General features: G+C 44.9%; 1 protein-coding gene across 1 annotated transcript; it reads right to left on the reverse strand.

Annotated features, from left to right (window-relative positions):
• Window positions 1-1,820: 1,820 nt before the first annotated feature.
• On the reverse strand, window positions 1,821-13,580 carry RTCA (RNA 3'-terminal phosphate cyclase). Its single transcript, XM_066624012.1, has 11 exons — window positions 13,430-13,580; window positions 11,299-11,399; window positions 9,788-9,931; window positions 8,995-9,118; window positions 8,605-8,663; window positions 8,323-8,464; window positions 7,535-7,659; window positions 5,376-5,434; window positions 4,434-4,528; window positions 3,081-3,185; window positions 1,821-2,362 (listed from the first exon to the last, which is right to left on the reverse strand). The coding sequence occupies exons 1-11, from the start codon at window positions 13,466-13,468 to the stop codon at window positions 2,264-2,266; spliced, it is 1,092 nt and encodes a 363-aa protein (XP_066480109.1). The 5' UTR covers window positions 13,469-13,580; the 3' UTR covers window positions 1,821-2,263.
• Window positions 13,581-17,609: the final 4,029 nt, after the last annotated feature.

Here is a 17,609-nt window from a genome sequence, read left to right on the forward strand (position 1 = left end):
CATGGTGAAGGGGAGCATAAGAACAGCCCCACTGGATCAGGCCATAGGCCCATCTAGTCCAGCTTCCTGTATCTCACAGCGGCCCACCAAATGCCCCAGGGAGCTCACCAGATAACAAGAGACCTGCATCCTGGTGCCCTCAGGCTTATTTCTGAGTAAAATAAATAATACCATAAGAACATAAGAACAGCCCCACTAGATCAGGCCATAGCCCCATCTAGTCCAGCTTCCTGTATCTCACAGCGGCCCACCAAATGCCCCAGGGAGCTCACCGTTACCTGCGTCCTGGTGCCCTCCCTTGCATCTGGCATTCTGACATAGCCCATTTCTAAAATCAGGTTATACATGCACATCATGGCTTGTAACCCGTAATGGATTTTTCCTCCAGAAATTTTTCCAATCCCCTTTTAAAGGCATCTAGGCCAGATGCCGTCACCACATCCTGTGGCAATGAGTTCCAACCATACGCTGAGTAAAGAAATATTTTTTTTTCTGTCCTAACTCTCCCAACACTCAATTTTAGTGGATGTCCCCTGGTTCTGGTGTTATGTGAGAATGTAAAGAGCATCTCTCTATCCACTTTATCCTTCCCATGCATAATTTTGTATGTCTCAATCATGTTCCCCCCAGGCATCTATTTTCTAGGCTGAAGAGGCCCAAACACTGTAGCCTTTCCTCATAAGGAAGGTGCTCCAGCCCAGTCTTAGTCGCTCCTTTGCACCTTTTCCGTTTCCACTATGTCCTTTTTGAGATAAGGCGACAAGAACTGGACGCAATACTCCAGGTGTGGCCTTACCATTGATTTGTACAACAGCATTATAATATTAGCTGTTTTGTTCTCAATATCTTTTGTAATGATCCCAAGCATAGAATTGGCCTTCTTTACTGTTGCCACACATTGGGTCGACACTTTCATTGAGCTGTCCACCACCACCCCAAGATCCCTCTTCTGATCTGTCACAGACAGCTCAGAACCCATTAGCCTATATGTGAAGTTTTGATTTTTTGCCCCAATGTGCATGACTTTACACTACTTACATGGAAAGCAACTGCCATTTTGCTGCCCATTCTGCCAGTTTGGAGAGATCCTTCTGGACCTCCTCACAATCGCTTCAAGTCTTCACCACTCAATTAAGACTCAATTAATTAATTAATTAATTAATGTCTGAATTAATTAAGACTCAGTCAATTAACTCAATTAACAGCAATTAATCCAAGGCCACTTATAAAGGGAGTTTGCCAAGGTGGCACTTTAACCAAGGTCCAAGGATCTCTAGTGACTGAGCCACACTGTCCCACAGTCATGGATCGTGCTACTGGATTGCACTGGGTGTGTTCTACTCTTCATGCTTCCATAATGGTGGAGTGATGCATTTGTGGTCCAAGAAGAAAATTGGTAGAAACCTGAGGAAAAACTTTCAAAAGTCAGCAAAGCATATTTATGTAGTTCTCTGCTGCCCCCACCAGGCAGTTCCTAACATTAGAGCTGCTTCTGTGCAGCTGGGAGAAAAAGAGAAGTAGTCAGCCCAGTTCCCAGCTTCGATGACCACACAATGCCATGTTTGGAAACAGAGATCTGCCAAGCCTCTGGGCAAATTTTGGTAGCTGGAATATTGCATGTAGGTCAGGTCAAAGCAGCGCATGCAAGGCTTGTTTCCTCAGAATTTCACTTGGGATTCTAAAATCTTAGCCCCGGTAACCAAACTCCCAGCTACTGAGGAAGGAGTTCTCTTCCCTCGCTATGTCTGGGCTCGATCTTGGCCCCTTATCCACACAGCATTATCAAAAATTAGTGTTAATCATAACCTTCAGCAAACATATTCCATTGTTAAGATTGCTTTATTTATTTATTTTTTTAGCCTGAAATTGTGTGCCACAAATGGTTGCGGAAATTTAAAAAAACATAGGTCATAAGAGTTGAGACTGTGCACATTACTTTGTAATGTGTGTACAAGTTTTACACAGACCCAAACAAGAGTGATGACTGACTCTGAATCATAGAAGCCATTTTTAACAGCTAAAATTACCACTTTCAGTTCTGCTGCCTCTCTAGTGAACAACACACCCTAGTGTGTTTTCAGGCAGGCAAATGCAATTCTCTCTTGTCCATACTCCCCACAATGGCTATGACTTACTTCAAATCAATTAGTAGCAACCCTACCTCTTTTTTTTTTTTGCCCCAAACATATCTGTTGAAATGTAGTGCAAGTCATCACTGAGGTAATCTTTAACAAAAATAAGAAATCCAAAACGAAAAGCACAACTACAAGTTGGAGTTTAGCATTCCAATTCCTTGGCACTCAATAATGTAGGCATCCTTGGGAGATTCTTCATCTTCTGACTTCGTTATGGTAAATTTGGCCTGCAATCACATTTAGTTTAAAAGTTACATGAAAAATTTTATTCCATTCAAAAAAAATACACACACACAAACACCTGTCTGCAATCACTGTTATACTATCTATAGACAGGACAGGGTACAAAGAATTAAAATCAGGTTTAAATATATGGCCAACATATTTGGATTTACTTGAAACTTCATTCTGAATATTCTAGAGATCTAAGGCCTTTGGTTTTAGATATCCCTGGGTTCACCATTCCCCTCCTTCCCCTGCATAATGCTGATACTGTTGTGTTGTATGGAGTGGTGTACACATCTAACAATGTGCAAACAGATCACCTGAATAGTGCTAAATGTGAAATTCATGAGCTAGGAAAAAGAGGGTGGGTCAGAAAATGGTTTTTGTTTATTTATTGTTAGTTTAACTACTGAAATACTCAATAAAGTCAAAATAGTGTTTAAACAAGTCAGTCTCTAAACACCGAGCACAAAAATTAGCATCACAAAACACAGTGTAAAACAACAGCGGTGTGCAATTTAACCTGTATATCCTAGCTACGTATTACAAGCTGAACAAACCAAAAGGTTCTCATGTCACCTGAATGTTAATGGGGACAGGCTTCCTTGATGAAACTGTGTCAGATCTACAGCATCAAGACTGAAAAATGTTACTCTGAGAACGAAGTAAAGGCAGCATTTGGAGTTCAGACCAGTTAATCTTTAAAATATACGTCCTCACCTTTGTCAGCTGTTCTGCAAAATGTATTGCTGTTTGTGTATGAAGAGTAATCGGTCCTGTTTTCACTCTAGAGACCCCATTTGCTAAGGCCATGAAAATGATCAGCTTGGAGAAGGGGGGAAAACAATAATTATTATGGTGATATGACTCTCATGGCAGTCAAAGCCCAAGCCAGTCCAAGCAGCACTCCCCATGCGCATGGCCCAGTCACGCTTCCACTAGGATCCCTTTCCATCTTGATTTATTAATTCATATCTGAGGCACATGCTTATCTTGAAGGTGTATGGAGCATGCAACAATTGACCAATATAACATCCCATTCATACTGAAAGATCAATTGACAAATTAAAAACACACCAACATGCCAATTTTTTTACTGATTTAATCCAGAGTCCAAAAACAGCAATCCAAATATAGACTTTAGTGAGATTCCAAAGAGGGGAGTGCCATAGCTATGGGAAACCCATTCAGAAAACTCTGCATACTCTTGCTGGCTGAACATGGGGTGTTCCCGATTCAGCCTTCCAGTTAGTGATGGCATGCTTATTTATTAAAACATTTCTTTTGTATTAAAATATTTTAATGTTAAAACATTAAAATATTTTATGTTAAAGCATTTTAATACTGCTTTTCTTTTTAACACTGCTAGGGAAAAAGCTTATGATAAAATCAGATACAAGACTGTCAAATGTAAACCTCAGTGAAATGCTAGGGGGAAATAGGAAAGTGTTACAGCTTTCCAAAGAGGCATCAGTAATGATACTGGAGCAGAGACCTCCTCTTTGGTACATTGCACACCAGTCACTTTGTATGAGACCCAGACGCAGCATCTCAGAAACGTCACCTTTCATTTTTTAAATTGTCTAATGATTACTGTATGTACATAAATCCCCCAAAAATATCAAAAGTGAGAGAAGTGGCTACGTGTGATTATGGGTGGTCAAGAGAAAGAGCCTGAATAATTTCCATAGCTCACTGGCATCTGCAAGACTTTGCAGAAATTATACAACATTAACAAATATGCAAATCTGCTTAATTTGAATAAAGTGGGTAGGTCACAAAATTAAATGCTTCCAGGTGGAGAACAGGCTTTGGGGGGGGGGGTGGCAATCTGAATATGGAAATATGGAGTATAGAGCCTGTTTACAAATCAAAGTTGCCTTGCTAAATTGTGCACATAAGACACAAGAAAATAGCACAAATGCTGGAGTCCTGGTGCAATGCGCTCCCAGTGACGCAATCCACATGGAAGGAGCTTGATTCTGATATTACGATTTTCTGACTTGGGTCGGCATTGCCCCCTGTCTTTTTCAATCTTGTTCACTTAATGAGATAATTCCTATGTGTTCTTACTTGATCTTGCAGGTAGTCATCAACAGCTCCTCCATGCCGAAGATTTCCAAGCAACATCTCTGCTGCTTCAATGCCAACTTTGTCTGCATTTTTACCTGAGTAAAAAGATCAGGGGAAAGGGAGGCAGAAAAACTCATCCTTAACAAAAGTTGGAAAATTTCCCTGTCTCTTCAGTGAATGGAAAATACAATGGCGGAATGCAAATTTGAACTGCATATGCCTTCAAGCCCAGTTCAGGGTTTCTCAAAAACATCTGACTCACCACTATGGGAAGTAAGATGTTGGAGGAAGCCCTTCCTTACTGTATGTCCCCAATGGCTGGTATTCAAAGGCATACTGCCCCTGAACATGACGGTCCACTTAGTTATCATGGTTTTTAGTTGTTAATCCTCCATGAATCCATTTATCCCTTTTACAGCAATCTAGGTTCAAGCCCTTTTACAACCATCTAGGTTCAAGCCACACAGTTCTTAACCTATGAAAAATATTGGCTCTATACAAACGTTGCATACAATGCATAGGTGTCCAACCAGCTGAGCGGTTGGCTCAGTGACACAGCAGGTGCACTCAGAAAGCAGAATGGATGGCTGAGAGCGTGCTCATCCTCTACACGTATTATCTACATATACAGATATTCTGAACTACATATACCTGAACAGGGCCTACATATCTAATGAATGAGTTGGCTCTGCCTGTGATAAGGCAGCGCCAATCTGCAGGAGTCATTTTGCACACCAAATCTTTCAGTTGATCTATCACACGTGAACAAAATCCCGTGAACTGGGTAACTGTGCAAAATTGTAACAACTCAATCATTAAACCATTTCTCCCTGTGACCTGAAAAACAAAAAGGGAACCATTGCGTATGGCCCAGAACCAGATCATGACTATTCCTAGAAAGTTAAGCAGAATTTTTATAGGTCTCGCTGCCAAATATCTCACCTCTTTTCCCAAGTGATGATCCTGCCAGCAAACAGCCTGTAGAGGTCTCTGCAACAATTCTAGACAAAAAAGAAATCAAATTTATTATAGAGCAAAACATCTGTGTGGAGGAAAGACACTGTGCCTGAGTTCAACAAAAACTAAGCCAAAATTAACTCCAGTGAACAAAGGCCATTGTCCAACAAGCACTTAAGTGTTTGTCAATCCAGTGGGCTTATACATATTTAACACTGTTGCAGATAATTGCAAAGACAATGTCCCTCTTCTGTTAAGCTAATGACTGAGGGTTAACTCCTATCCAACTTTCCAGTCCTGGTATAGCAGTGCCAATGGGGTGTGCACTATAACCTGTGGTGGGAGGATAGTTATGGAGGCCTCCACAAAGTAAGGGAATGTTTGTTCCCTTGCCTCAGGGCTGCACTGCAACTGCACCGGCACTGGAAAGTTGGACAGGTTAGGAAAGTTGAAACTTCACAACTGCCACATCTTGCAAAATGTACAAATATTGCCATGTAAACACATTATTGCTAAGATATCACTTAATTATGGCATTGAAAAGGGGGGTCTTTCAAACAACATGTGTGCTTGCCGGTAAAGACCTACATTCTCTTGAAACATTTAAAGTACGGAGCTGGAATTCTGCATACTAATGGAACACAAACGTAGACTGCGGAATACATTAAATAATCAAGTAGGTCACAAAATATGCATATACAGGTGCAGCCTATTTATCCACAGATTTTTCATCTGTGGATTTGTCTCAAGGCGAATGGGGTGGGGGAACCGAAAGTCACACACACCTTTGCCTTCTTTGCCCTGTGCTGGCTCCATTTCCAGGCAGCCCAAAACACTGCAAAAAGGCTCTGCCTCGCCCAGGCAGGGAAATAGCCCTGGAGCCCTGGAAGAGATTCTCCTTGCAAAGGAACAGTAACACTCCTGGAGCCCCAGAGCCAGCAAAAAGGCTGAAGAGGGGAAGGGGGGGCTGAAAATCTATGTAGCCAGAATAAGTGCAGCAAGGTAGAGCTCTCTCTCTCACTCACTCACTCTCTCACTCACACAGGGGTAGATGTGCTAGCAACAGAGGGGATTGCTTTAAAAAACCCAGGGAGTGTTTGCCAAATTATCCCCCCCCCATTGAGATGGTTTAGGCAATCATTGACACAAGCAACCACCCCCCCCCCATGGTGCAGGCAATCACCAACACAAGCAAGCCTTCCCACCAAGCAAAGCATGAGTTATAGCCTACAATCCTCTTCACACTTTCGTGGGAGTAAGCCCCACTGACTGGAATGGGGCTTACTTCTGAGTAGAAACGCATAGGGCTGCACTCTTAAAAGATCAGCATCCCAACTGTGAAAGAAGCCGGGCAGCTGGCAACACGGAGGGCTGAGTACGGAGCGGAGGGAAGGGGATTGATACTGCAGTGTATTGTGTAACTCTATGGCATTTAGCACAAAGCGTTTTTTGTTAATCGTGCTGAGTCACGGAACGGAACTAACACGGATAAATAGGCTCCACTTGTACATAGGAAATGGGTTCTATTTTTTTTTTTCATCTAGTGCCAGAAATAATCCTTTTTTTCTAGGATTTGAAGAAACACAATATAGAAGCTTCCAAGTGCAAACCAAGCTTCTCAGCCTTCTTTTATACTACAGAGTCAGACCTTCAAAGCAACCAAAGTACCATCTCTCAGAAAAGAGGAGAGACCCAGGGGATCATTTGGAGTGCCTTCTGAGGTAGAAGGAACTGAGGCGAGAAGTAGAAACTACAGATGTTCTGGTGTACAGATCCTTGAGTTTCTGTATCAAAAACAATCAATTCATTTTACTTTTACACTAGAAATCCCCAAATTTTTTTTCCATAAGAATTCTGTGGGTTAAGAGAGAAATTTGGTGAACCTCAATACACAAAATGTTTGTCTGTCAATTACATATTCAGTGCTTCTTCTTCTTTTAGTTTTGGTGTAAATCAAGTTCAAAACACACAAATGCTGTGCCCACATCACTTTCTTTTCTCAACAGCAACATCAGCCTGATCCTGCAAAACAGTTATGTTTATTGTAATCCAAGTACTTTAGCTGAAATAACACTCCTTAAAAACACTTTGGCTTAACTCGGCCACCTTATGGGTAAAACAGTGGGCAATTTTCATCTACTCACATTATTCCACTTCCAGTTCCAAAAGCCTGATCATCAGGTTCTCGAATGGCCTGAATGTTGACAAAGAGATCCCGGATTTCCTTTCTGATGCACCTCACTGCTGCTGACGACATGTCTTTTGCTATCTAACACAGCAACATAAAATGGGTACAACAGTTGCACTGAATCTTTGATAACTAAATTCACACTGGATTCTTAACACTCTTGTCATACACTGAAGATTCTACACCGATAAGGCAGAGACAAACAATGAGTTTACAAAACATCAGCACCTGGCTTGGTTAACCCAGCTGGTTAACCCTGATCTTGTTCCAAATTTTAGCAAAATACAAGACCACCACATAACTTAAAGAACTCAGACTGCAATCCTCTCCACACTTCCCTGGAAGGAAGTACCAAAAGTGAACATCATGAGCCTTACTTCTGAGTAAATCTACATAGTATGTTTAGTATGGGAAATATTTTTGATCTGAAGGGTTTTGGCTCTAGAAATTGAGACCCCTCCTTTTCAGAAACAGTACAGTTTCCAATGGATGTGACCCAGTGCTAGATTTTTAAAATTACAATATGATTAGCATCAGGAATGCTATTGGAGGAAACAGATAGCAATCACTTTTAAGCAAGGATAACCAACAAAGCAAGCCTCTTTATCTGCAAATGTAATATCTGTTCCCCTGATTCTATATTTTAGAAGTTTGTAAACTTTGTGCAACCGAGACAGACATTGTCCTGTGTCTTCAAAAATTTGCGAATATAGTATTAAGGATAGAATACTGAGACAAACTTACTTTAATTGGCAAAGCGCCAGCAACAAAGGCTCTTCCATATATCTTTGTCACAGTGCCACGGTCTATTAGACTCATCGGGCTTAGCTGTTTAACGGGTGACATTCGGACAACCACTTCGCCACCACCCTTTGGGTAGTAACCCCTAAGAAACACAGTAATTGGATAGGGTTTTATTCACATGGCATGACAGCTTACAGGTTTTTCCAGCAGCAAAACACCACAAAGGGCGTTTGAAGATTAAAGCAACTCTTCCGTCAATAGCAGCATGGGATTAAAACTCACCTCTTTTTTATATCGCAGTCCAATGTTAAATTGAACTTCTCAACCATTGGCTTGAAGACCTGGAAAGTAAACACATTGGCTGCAAAACAGAGATTTTAGGTGAGTAAAAGATCCCTCTTTTAGATCTCCTCTTTTAGGAGAAAAACATCTTAATGGGAAGACATATCAAATAACCTACAAAAATAAACTACTGACAGAAGAACTAGAATAAATTAAGATTACTTCCTTTGCACGTTGTAGACATTTGTTTTAGGGATGGCCATTTTCCCTTGATGTCTCTCATCACCAGGCCGTAATAAGTACAAGCTTTTCAATTCAGGTGTCTTTCAATATCTTAAAATCACAGACTGACTGAAGGGTCAACGTTAAGACAAGCGAGACTTCCCTTACCATCACTGTATAGTCTATCTGGGGAGCCATCTCTGCATTGGTGCCACCTTTCAAACGAAGTTCTGAAGGAGAGGCTGCAAACAGTACACAGGGCATGGCCACCTGCATCAGCAAGCAAACACTCCTAGAATGGGAAAGGGAATAGACCAAGCATGCTATTTATGTATGCCTTCTCACATTCAAAGGGCTAGTACAATTACAAATAGACCTGGTTTTAACCCATTTCTGCCCGGCCTACAGGTGTACACATTTGGTCCCTGTTGCATATATGCAACGTTGGGCAGAAATGTTAATTAGGACTGTTAAATGATTACATATATTTTTTTAATAGGAGGGGGAACTTCTAATGTGGCCAGGAAAGCACCAATATCCTCTCCTGACTTTTGTTGAGGACAAGTTCACTGTGTTCACCACTCATGTTAAAAACTCATGTGGCACTTCTTAGGCAAAATGCTTGACTATCTTTTGTCTGGACACGGCAACACACAATATTCTTGTTTTTATAAATGGCGGGACTCAGGCTGATAGAGGCTTGCCCAACACCACACACAGTCCACAGCAGAGATAGAAGCTCAACCTAAACCTCCAGATCCAACTTTTATCCACCAGACCACACAGAGAAGGGATACAAAAGGGTTATGTTTCTGAGAATCTGTTCAGCAAAAGACCAGATTACCAAAGTACGGATCATTTCAAAAAGTGAACTGCAATGTTCCAAGTTCCTGTTATTTCTTACTATAAATCTACAGCAGTGTCCAGTAACAGCAACACTGAGGAATGCACGAAGACATACCCTGCTGTTTTTGTGTCTGCTACATGGGTTCCCCCCTTGATCTTCCCCGGAGTGAAAGTGATTTCTGTTGACCCAATTTCTCCACCTTCCATCTGTCCATCACACAAGTCTCGAACCATCTCCAATCCTGACAGGTGCTGAGGCCTTCAAGTCAGAAAACAGAATCAGAACATCAATAAGACCTGCAGATATGGTCATATCACAAAGGCTACTGGCTTCTTGTGTGTCTGACAGTGAATGGGACTGTATCTCAGTTGCAGAGCACTTGCAGCATGCAGAAGGTCCCAAGTTCAATCCTTGGCATCTCCAGGCAGGGCAGGCAAAGACCCAGAAATGCTGAAGAACAGTTGCCAGTCAGCGGCGACAGACCTGCTCTGGCCAAGGGTCTGATCTCCTGTAAGGCTTTACTGAGCTGCTTGCTGCGATTAGCTACCTGCATACTAACTTAGCTGAAACAGCAATTGTCTTTGGTAACCAAGTGAGTGGCAACTTCCACAATAATTTCTTCTTCAGCAAGAAAGAGTGCTACGGTGTTCTTTCCAAGCTATGGAAAGAGGGATCTGGTGCTGTCACACCTGGATGTGCTGCATTTCCTAGCGTTTTGACATCAATAGAGGCAGAGTGTGTTGGCATGACAGCCATTCTCCAGGACAAAAAAAGTGTGCTAATAGAGCTCATTACCATCACTCTTTAAGGCTGGAGAAGGAGCTGCAATCTCTCTTTCTGAAATCCCTGGCCCCATGCCAATATCTGAACAGTGTCAGGTTGATTGTTGGGGACGGGGAGGGGGGAGAGAAATAACTGGTAAGGTTAAAAACAAAGAGAAATAAAAAAGTTATTGAAAGGAACAGAGCTTGGAAAATTGGAAAGAGAAAAGAGGCAGAAGCAAAACTTGCTGTTCAGTGCTGAGCAGTTTGATCCAGGGCATGTCTGTTCCAAAACATGGTTAACAGAGTTCTGTGGACCCTACTCCCAGGAAGATGAGCATTCTACCACATTTTGTTGTAGCACCCCCCTCCCTTATGGTGCACGACACCTTTCATTTCTAGGATGGCTGCAATCAGGGCTGGAAAAAACCTCAGCAATAATGCCCAGATGTTCATTCTGGCCCAGGAAACAAGTATTATGGGACTTCTGCAGGTATGAAAGCAGCTACCATTCTCTGTCATAATGTTGAGTGGCCTTTAGATTTCAGACAATGCCCTCTATGTATTTAGATGAGCAAGTAAATAGACTGTGCACCTGTGAGCAGGAGGTCACAGAGGATGCTTGTAATTTTATTAACCTGCCCGGTCTATGTATGTCTCAAGGAGAAAGAACTATTCTATGTATAATATTTAATCAATGTTTAGTCTAAAGGGTCTAGATATACTTCACATATTGATAAACATAGCAGGAAACTCAGGAGAACTTTTATCCTCATCAAATGATATCAAATAATAACAATGATGCACTGATCGCATAATTTTCCACATTCTGTATTCAAACTTTCGCAATTCATGAGGATTTACCTGAGGCCAGGCTGACTCCTGCCAGCGCGGATATTTTTCACACGCAAAGGTACACTCAGGAGACAACTCAGGGCTGTGGAAACACGCAGGATCTGGCCACCCTGTGAGGAAAAATACATGATCAAATATTGATAGTACTATAGTAGGTCTAGTGAGAGCCAGGAGCTGCTATCTGGGGCTTCATTTTATGTGTGATTCAGCCTTGTGTAATTCAGGCTGCAATCCTAACCACACTTTCCTGACAGTAAGCCCCATTGAGCAAAATAGGACTTACTTCTGAGTAGACTTGGTTAGGATTGTGCCCCCATTCTCCATTTTTAACACCACAACTGAAAAAAGAAAAATGGATCTGGGCACAGTACCTTTTCCTTCTCCTTCTCAATGACAGCCTGCCTCCCATTCCCCCTTTAAAGTGCCAAGATTCCAGGGCAGATGACATGGTTGCCAGGTAGGTCTAACACTCTGTACTTCTCTTTTTAAGCTTTGTCATTACACTTATGCCACCCAATCCTATTCATGCTAACCAGGAAGCAAGTCCTAAGTAGGGCACAATCCAAATGGGCCCTTGGGCCAACGCAAGTCCCTTGTGCCAGCCCAGGAGGGTCGCAAACGTGCCATAAGGCTTGTTTGCACCTCCTTGAGCTGGGCTGGTGCTCCAAGAAGTGCCGGCCTGTGAAGGCTGACGGAAGCCTCTGCGCCGGCAACCTCTCTCAGACTTGCATTGGCCCGACTGGGCTGACACAAGAAGAAAAGGTAGGCGGGGGGAGGCAGAGAGCCTGGGTTGCCTTGGGGGCAGGCGGGGGGAGCGGGAGGCGGGGCTGGGATCTGGCAGTTATGCCTTATCCCAACCCCCTTTCCCGGGGAGAATGGAGCATCTTCAAGCCGCTCCGCTCTCCTTGGACTTGCGCCACCTCAGGAGGTGGCGCAAGTCCAAGGAGACCCATAGGGGCCAGCGGCCCTTACCCAAGGGTAAGGGAAAAAGTTTCCCTTTGCCTGAGCCGCTTCTGGCCCCTATCCTGCACTGGATACAGCGCAAGCCTCTTGGCTTGCGTGTTCCAGCACAGGATAGGATAAGTCTCCAGGTGGGCATGCATAGGATAGGGCAGGGGTGTCAAACTCATTTCATACAGAGGGATGAAGTTAGCATTCATGGTGCCTGCTGAGGGCCGGAAGTGTCATCATTAAGCAGAAAGTAACATCATTAAGTAGACGTTGGCCAGAAACAAGCACTTTGTTCTCCCATAGAAACTCAATAGCTGCAGAAGATAGAACAGAAAATTTCCAAGATATGACAGTCCAATTATAATGGAAGTCAGATAAATGGCTTCTGGGGGCCACATTCAGCCCATGGGCTTATGTTTAACAACCCTGGTTTAAGGAGTTAACACCCTGGGATGGGGAATCTTCACTTGCTGTGAAAAGTGCTTCTCAGCCTTTAGCACACATGACCTCACAGCCAGGGGCTCTAGGGCCAGGGTGGGCATTGCTTATCCTGACTCAGCAGTTTGCCCACCCCCGCTTTTACCGGTCTTTGATGTTTCTTTAATTGCACACCCTGAAAAAATAGCCACCCACCCACCTCTAGAACCCTGGCTATGGGCCGGCTCACAGCCCTTCTGAGGTTGGCTACTATTATGGTCACTATTTTTCCCCAGTGGGAAACCAGAAAACAGGCTGATCTTCCCTGCCAGGGAGCTGGGTCTAGAGCAGTGTTTCTCAAAGTCTGTCCCCTGCTGTACCACTTTGTGTGGCCCACCCATTGGAAGCACCCTGCAACAATGACATCGCCAGCTTCTTCCAAACTGGGAGGCCAGACAAAACACCAGTAAGAAGCTCAGGGTGGACTGAGGGCTTTTCTGAGCTTGTAAAAAGCGCACTAAGCCAGGTCTCCTACTACTGCTTGTTGGGTTGCACTGCTGGTCTCGCTGCCAGGGATTGGGGGGGGGGGTCCTCCTGAGTACCACTGGACACCACCTCAAGTGCCCCCAGTGGTACAAGGGCCACTGGTTGAGGAACACTGGTCCAGAGTGGAGTCTAGATGCCCCCTCCATTCATTCTTTCCAGCCCTTTTCCGCATGCGCGATTGCGCCCGGGAGCCTCCTGCAGCCACAATGCGCTCTCGCCGGCTCACTCCTTCCATGATGCCGCCGTCGATCTCCACCGTGCCCATGATGGACCGCCGCTGGGCCCTGCAAAGGGGGAAGAAGGCGCTGCAGCGGACGAGCAGTCCTCGCAGGCCGCCTCCGGGGAAGGAAGCAGGCACGGCTGAACTCCGGCACGCACCAAGCACATCCGCAGCCACAGCGCAGGCGCCGCCTCTCCCGGGCTCCGCTGCAACCGGGACAGGGAGTCCTACGGAGCAGGCGCAGAGCGGGCTCGGCCGAGCAGCCTCTTCTCTGCAGCTGGGAACGCATCGCTGTTGTTGGCCGGTGCCCCCCAACTCCAAAGTCCCGACCTCTAGACCGGGAGGCATCGACTGTGCAGAGTGAAAGCCCCGCTGGGCAGAGTCCCCTCCAAATCAGGAGAGTCTTACAGCCCACTCCCATGCATGTCTACTCAGAAGAAGTCCCAGTATAGTCAATGGGGCTTACTCCCAGGAAAGTGTGGCTAGGATTGCAGCCTTAGAGCTCAATCCTACTCAGCATGCCTACTCAGAAGTCAGTCCCATTATAGTCAATGGGGCTTACTCCCAGGTAGGTCAGGGTAGGATTGCAGCCTTATTTGGGTTTGGTCGTGCTTTTGCAGCCCGGGCTTATGCATCCTTACTCCAAAGTAAACCTCACTGAGGCAGCAATCCTATGCATACTCACCTAGGAGTAAGCCCCATTGACTGTAATGGACATTGACTTAGTGGACATGCCTAGGATTGGACTCTGAGTCCACTTGTTCTTACTCCCAGGTCAACGTGCATAGGATTGCCCACGCTGGTAGTGCCAGGCAGGTAGAGATGCCGGAACAGTATCTGTGGTGGTGGTGTTGGTGAGACACTGGCAATGGACAAGTGTCTGGGGTCTAGGACCAAGCAGGGCTCCCTGAACTGGTTAGTTCCCACTAAAGGAGCTGAGACAGCAGATCTAAAGCAAACCACTCCCTCTCTGTAGGCTCAGAAAACAAATCATATACTCTATTTGTGCTTTAACCACAAGCTCAGATCCACTTTCCCCACAATGTGTACTAGTTTCCGATTCAGACGCCTGCTAATGCCTCAGGTCTGGTTCATTCATAGAGTAGTGTGGACGTTTCCCATGAAGCCACGCTGCTCATGTGTGTAGTGAGAGTCTCACGAGCAAGGGGCGGTAGCATTATCATGTCCATCCTGAGATCCAGGTCTGTCATAAAGATTTCTTAGGGCCAAACTCTAGCCAACGTTCCAGCACCAGTGCAGCCACAATGCAGCCCCAAGGTAAGGGAATAAATGTGCCCTTGCCTTGAGGAGGCCTCTGACTGCCCTCTCACCGAAGGATGCAACACATTCCAATATTACCTGTAGCAGAATAGGAACAGGTGTAACATGGTTCTAACATGCAAGTTTTTCTGTTTAACTCTGTATGTGGGCTGTAACAGCGCAATCCTATGCATGACTACTCAGAAGTAAATCACATTATAGTCAATAAGGCTTACTCCCAGGTAAGTGTAGCTAGGATTGCAGCTTAAAGGCCCAATCCTATCCCATTTTTCAGTGTTGGTGCGGGCGTGCATTGCATCCTGTGTTGGGGAGGCAGTCTCAGGGGGACATTTGTTCCCTTACCTTGGGACGGCATTGCGGCTGCACCAGTGCCGGAAAGTTGGATAAGATTGGGTCCTAAGTGAGCAGATAATTTTCCTTGCACTGCAACCCCTTTATATCCTTATAAGGATATTTTCTCAGCCAGTGCAGCACAGTTCCAGAGAATCAGAGAAAACAGAATGCATAAGGCCATGAAATAGGTCTTATTGAACCAGCTGCATCATTCGTTTAGAAGAGCAGCCCATACTTATGAGCTCCAGCTTCAGTTATACAAAATACACCAGGGTGAATAAGCTGATAAGAACATGAAAAGAGCCCCACTGGATCAACCAAAGGCCCATCCAATCCAGCTTCCTGTATCTCACAGTGGCCTACCAGATGCCTCAGGGCCCAATCCTATCCAACTTTCCAGCTCCAGTGCAGCTGCAATGCAGCCCCAAGATAAGAGAACAAATGCTCCCATACCTTGAGGAGGCCTATGCGACTGTCCCCCCACCACAGGATACAGCGCACACCCCATTGATATAGTTGTACCGGCCCTGCAAAATTGGATAGGATTGGGCTGTCAGGGAGCACACAAGAGACCTGCATCCGGATGCCTTCCCTTGCATCTGGCCTTCTGAGGTAGCCTACTTCTAAAATCAGGTGGTTGTGCATACACATCATGACCTGGGCTGGACTTTTCCTCCAGAAATCTGTCCAATCAAGGCATCTAAGCCAGATGCCGCCACCACATCTTGTGGCAGGGAGTTCCACAGACCAATTACATGCTGGGTAAAGAAATGTTTTATCTGAAAGGCAAAGAAAGAAGGGTTCCACTAAATCCAGGAGAGTGCCCGCATGGCTAACCAGCCAAGTCAGAGAGGCTGTGAAGGGCAAGGAAGCTTCCTTCCATAAATGGAAGTCTTCCCCTAATGAGGAGAATAAAAAGGAACATAAACTGTGGCAAAAGAAATGTAAGAAGGTGATACGGGAGGCCAAGCGAGACTATGAGGAACGCATGGCCAGCAACATTAAGGGGAATAATAAAAGCTTCTTCAAATATGTTAGAAGCAGGAAACCCGCCAGAGAAGCGGTTGGCCCTCTGGATGGTGAGGGAGGGAAAGGGGAGATAAAAGGAGACTTAGAGATGGCAGAGAAATTAAATGAGTTCTTTGCATCTGTCTTCACGGCAGAAGACCTCGGGCAGATACCGCTGCCTGAACGGCCCCTCCTGACCGAGGAGTTAAGTCAGATAGAGGTTAAAAGAGAAGATGTTTCAGACCTCATTGATAAATTAAAGATCAATAAGTCACCGGGCCCTGATGGCATCCACCCTAGAGTTATTAAGGAATTGAAGAATGAAGTTGCTGATCTCTTGACTAAGGTATGCAACTTGTCCCTCAAAATGGCCACGGTGCCAGAGGATTGGAGGATAGCAAATGTCACACCTATTTTTAAAAAGGGAAAGAGGGGGGACCCGGGAAACTATAGGCCGGTCAGCCTAACATCCATACCGGGTAAGATGGTGGAATGCCTCATCAAAGATAGGATCTCAAAACACATAGATGAACAGGCCTTGCTGAGGGAGAGTCAGCATAGCTTCTGTAAGGGTAAGTCTTGCCTCACGAACCTTATAGAATTCTTTGAAAAGGTCAATAGGCATGTGGATTTGGGAGAACCCGTGGACATTATATATCTGGACTTTCAGAAGGCGTTTGACACGGTCCCTCACCAAAGGCTACAGAAAAAACTCCACAGTCAGGGAATTAGAGGACAGGTCCTCTCGTGGATTGAGAACTGGTTGGAGGCCAGGAAGCAGAGAGTGGGTGTGAATGGGCAATTTTCACAATGGAGAGAGGTGAAAAGCGGTGTGCCCCAAGGATCTGTCCTGGGACCGGTGCTTTTCAACCTCTTCATAAATGACCTGGAGACAGGGTTGAGCAGTGAAGTGGCTAAGTTTGCAGACGACACCAAACTTTTCCGAGTGGTGAAGACCAGAAGTGATTGTGAGGAGCTCCAGAAGGATCTCTCCAGACTGGCAGAATGGGCAGCAAAATGGCAGATGCGCTTCAATGTCAGTAAGTGTAAAGTCATGCACATTGGGGCAAAAAATCAAAACTTTAGATATAGGCTGATGGGTTCTGAGCTGTCTGTGACAGATCAGGAGAGAGATCTTGGAGTGGTGGTGGACAGGTCGATGAAAGTGTCGACCCAATGCGCGGCGGCAGTGAAGAAGGCCAATTCTATGCTTGGGATCATTAGGAAGGGTATTGAGAACAAAACGGCTAGTATTATAATGCTGTTGTACAAATCTATGGTAAGGCCACACCTAGAGTATTTTGTCCAATTCTGGTCGCCGCATCTCAAAAAAGACATAGCGGAAATGGAAAAGGTGCAAAAGAGAGCAACTAAGATGATTACGGGGCTGGGGCACCTTCCTTATGAGGAAAGGCTACGGCGTTTGGGCCTCTTCAGCCTAGAAAAGAGACGCCTGAGGGGGGACATGATTGAGACATACAAAATTATGCAGGGGATGGACAGAGTGGATAGGCAGATGCTCTTTACACTCTCACATAATACCAGAACCAGGGGACATCCACTA

This window comes from Tiliqua scincoides, chromosome 4 (assembly GCF_035046505.1).
Source record: "Tiliqua scincoides isolate rTilSci1 chromosome 4, rTilSci1.hap2, whole genome shotgun sequence".
Lineage (NCBI taxonomy): Eukaryota > Metazoa > Chordata > Lepidosauria > Squamata > Scincidae > Tiliqua > Tiliqua scincoides.

Excerpts from the sequence above, each read along its gene's own strand:
- RTCA (XM_066624012.1), bottom strand. The coding sequence starts at position 13,468 with ATGGGCACGGTGGAGATCGACGGCGGCATCATGGAAGGA. Across the intron at positions 4,529-5,375 it reads ATCATCACTTGGGAAAAGAG|GTAAAAATGCAGACAAAGTT; the intron begins GTGAGATATTTG and ends CTTTTTACTCAG. Across the intron at positions 2,363-3,080 it reads TTGCAGAACAGCTGACAAAG|GCCAAATTTACCATAACGAA; the intron begins GTGAGGACGTAT and ends ATGTGATTGCAG.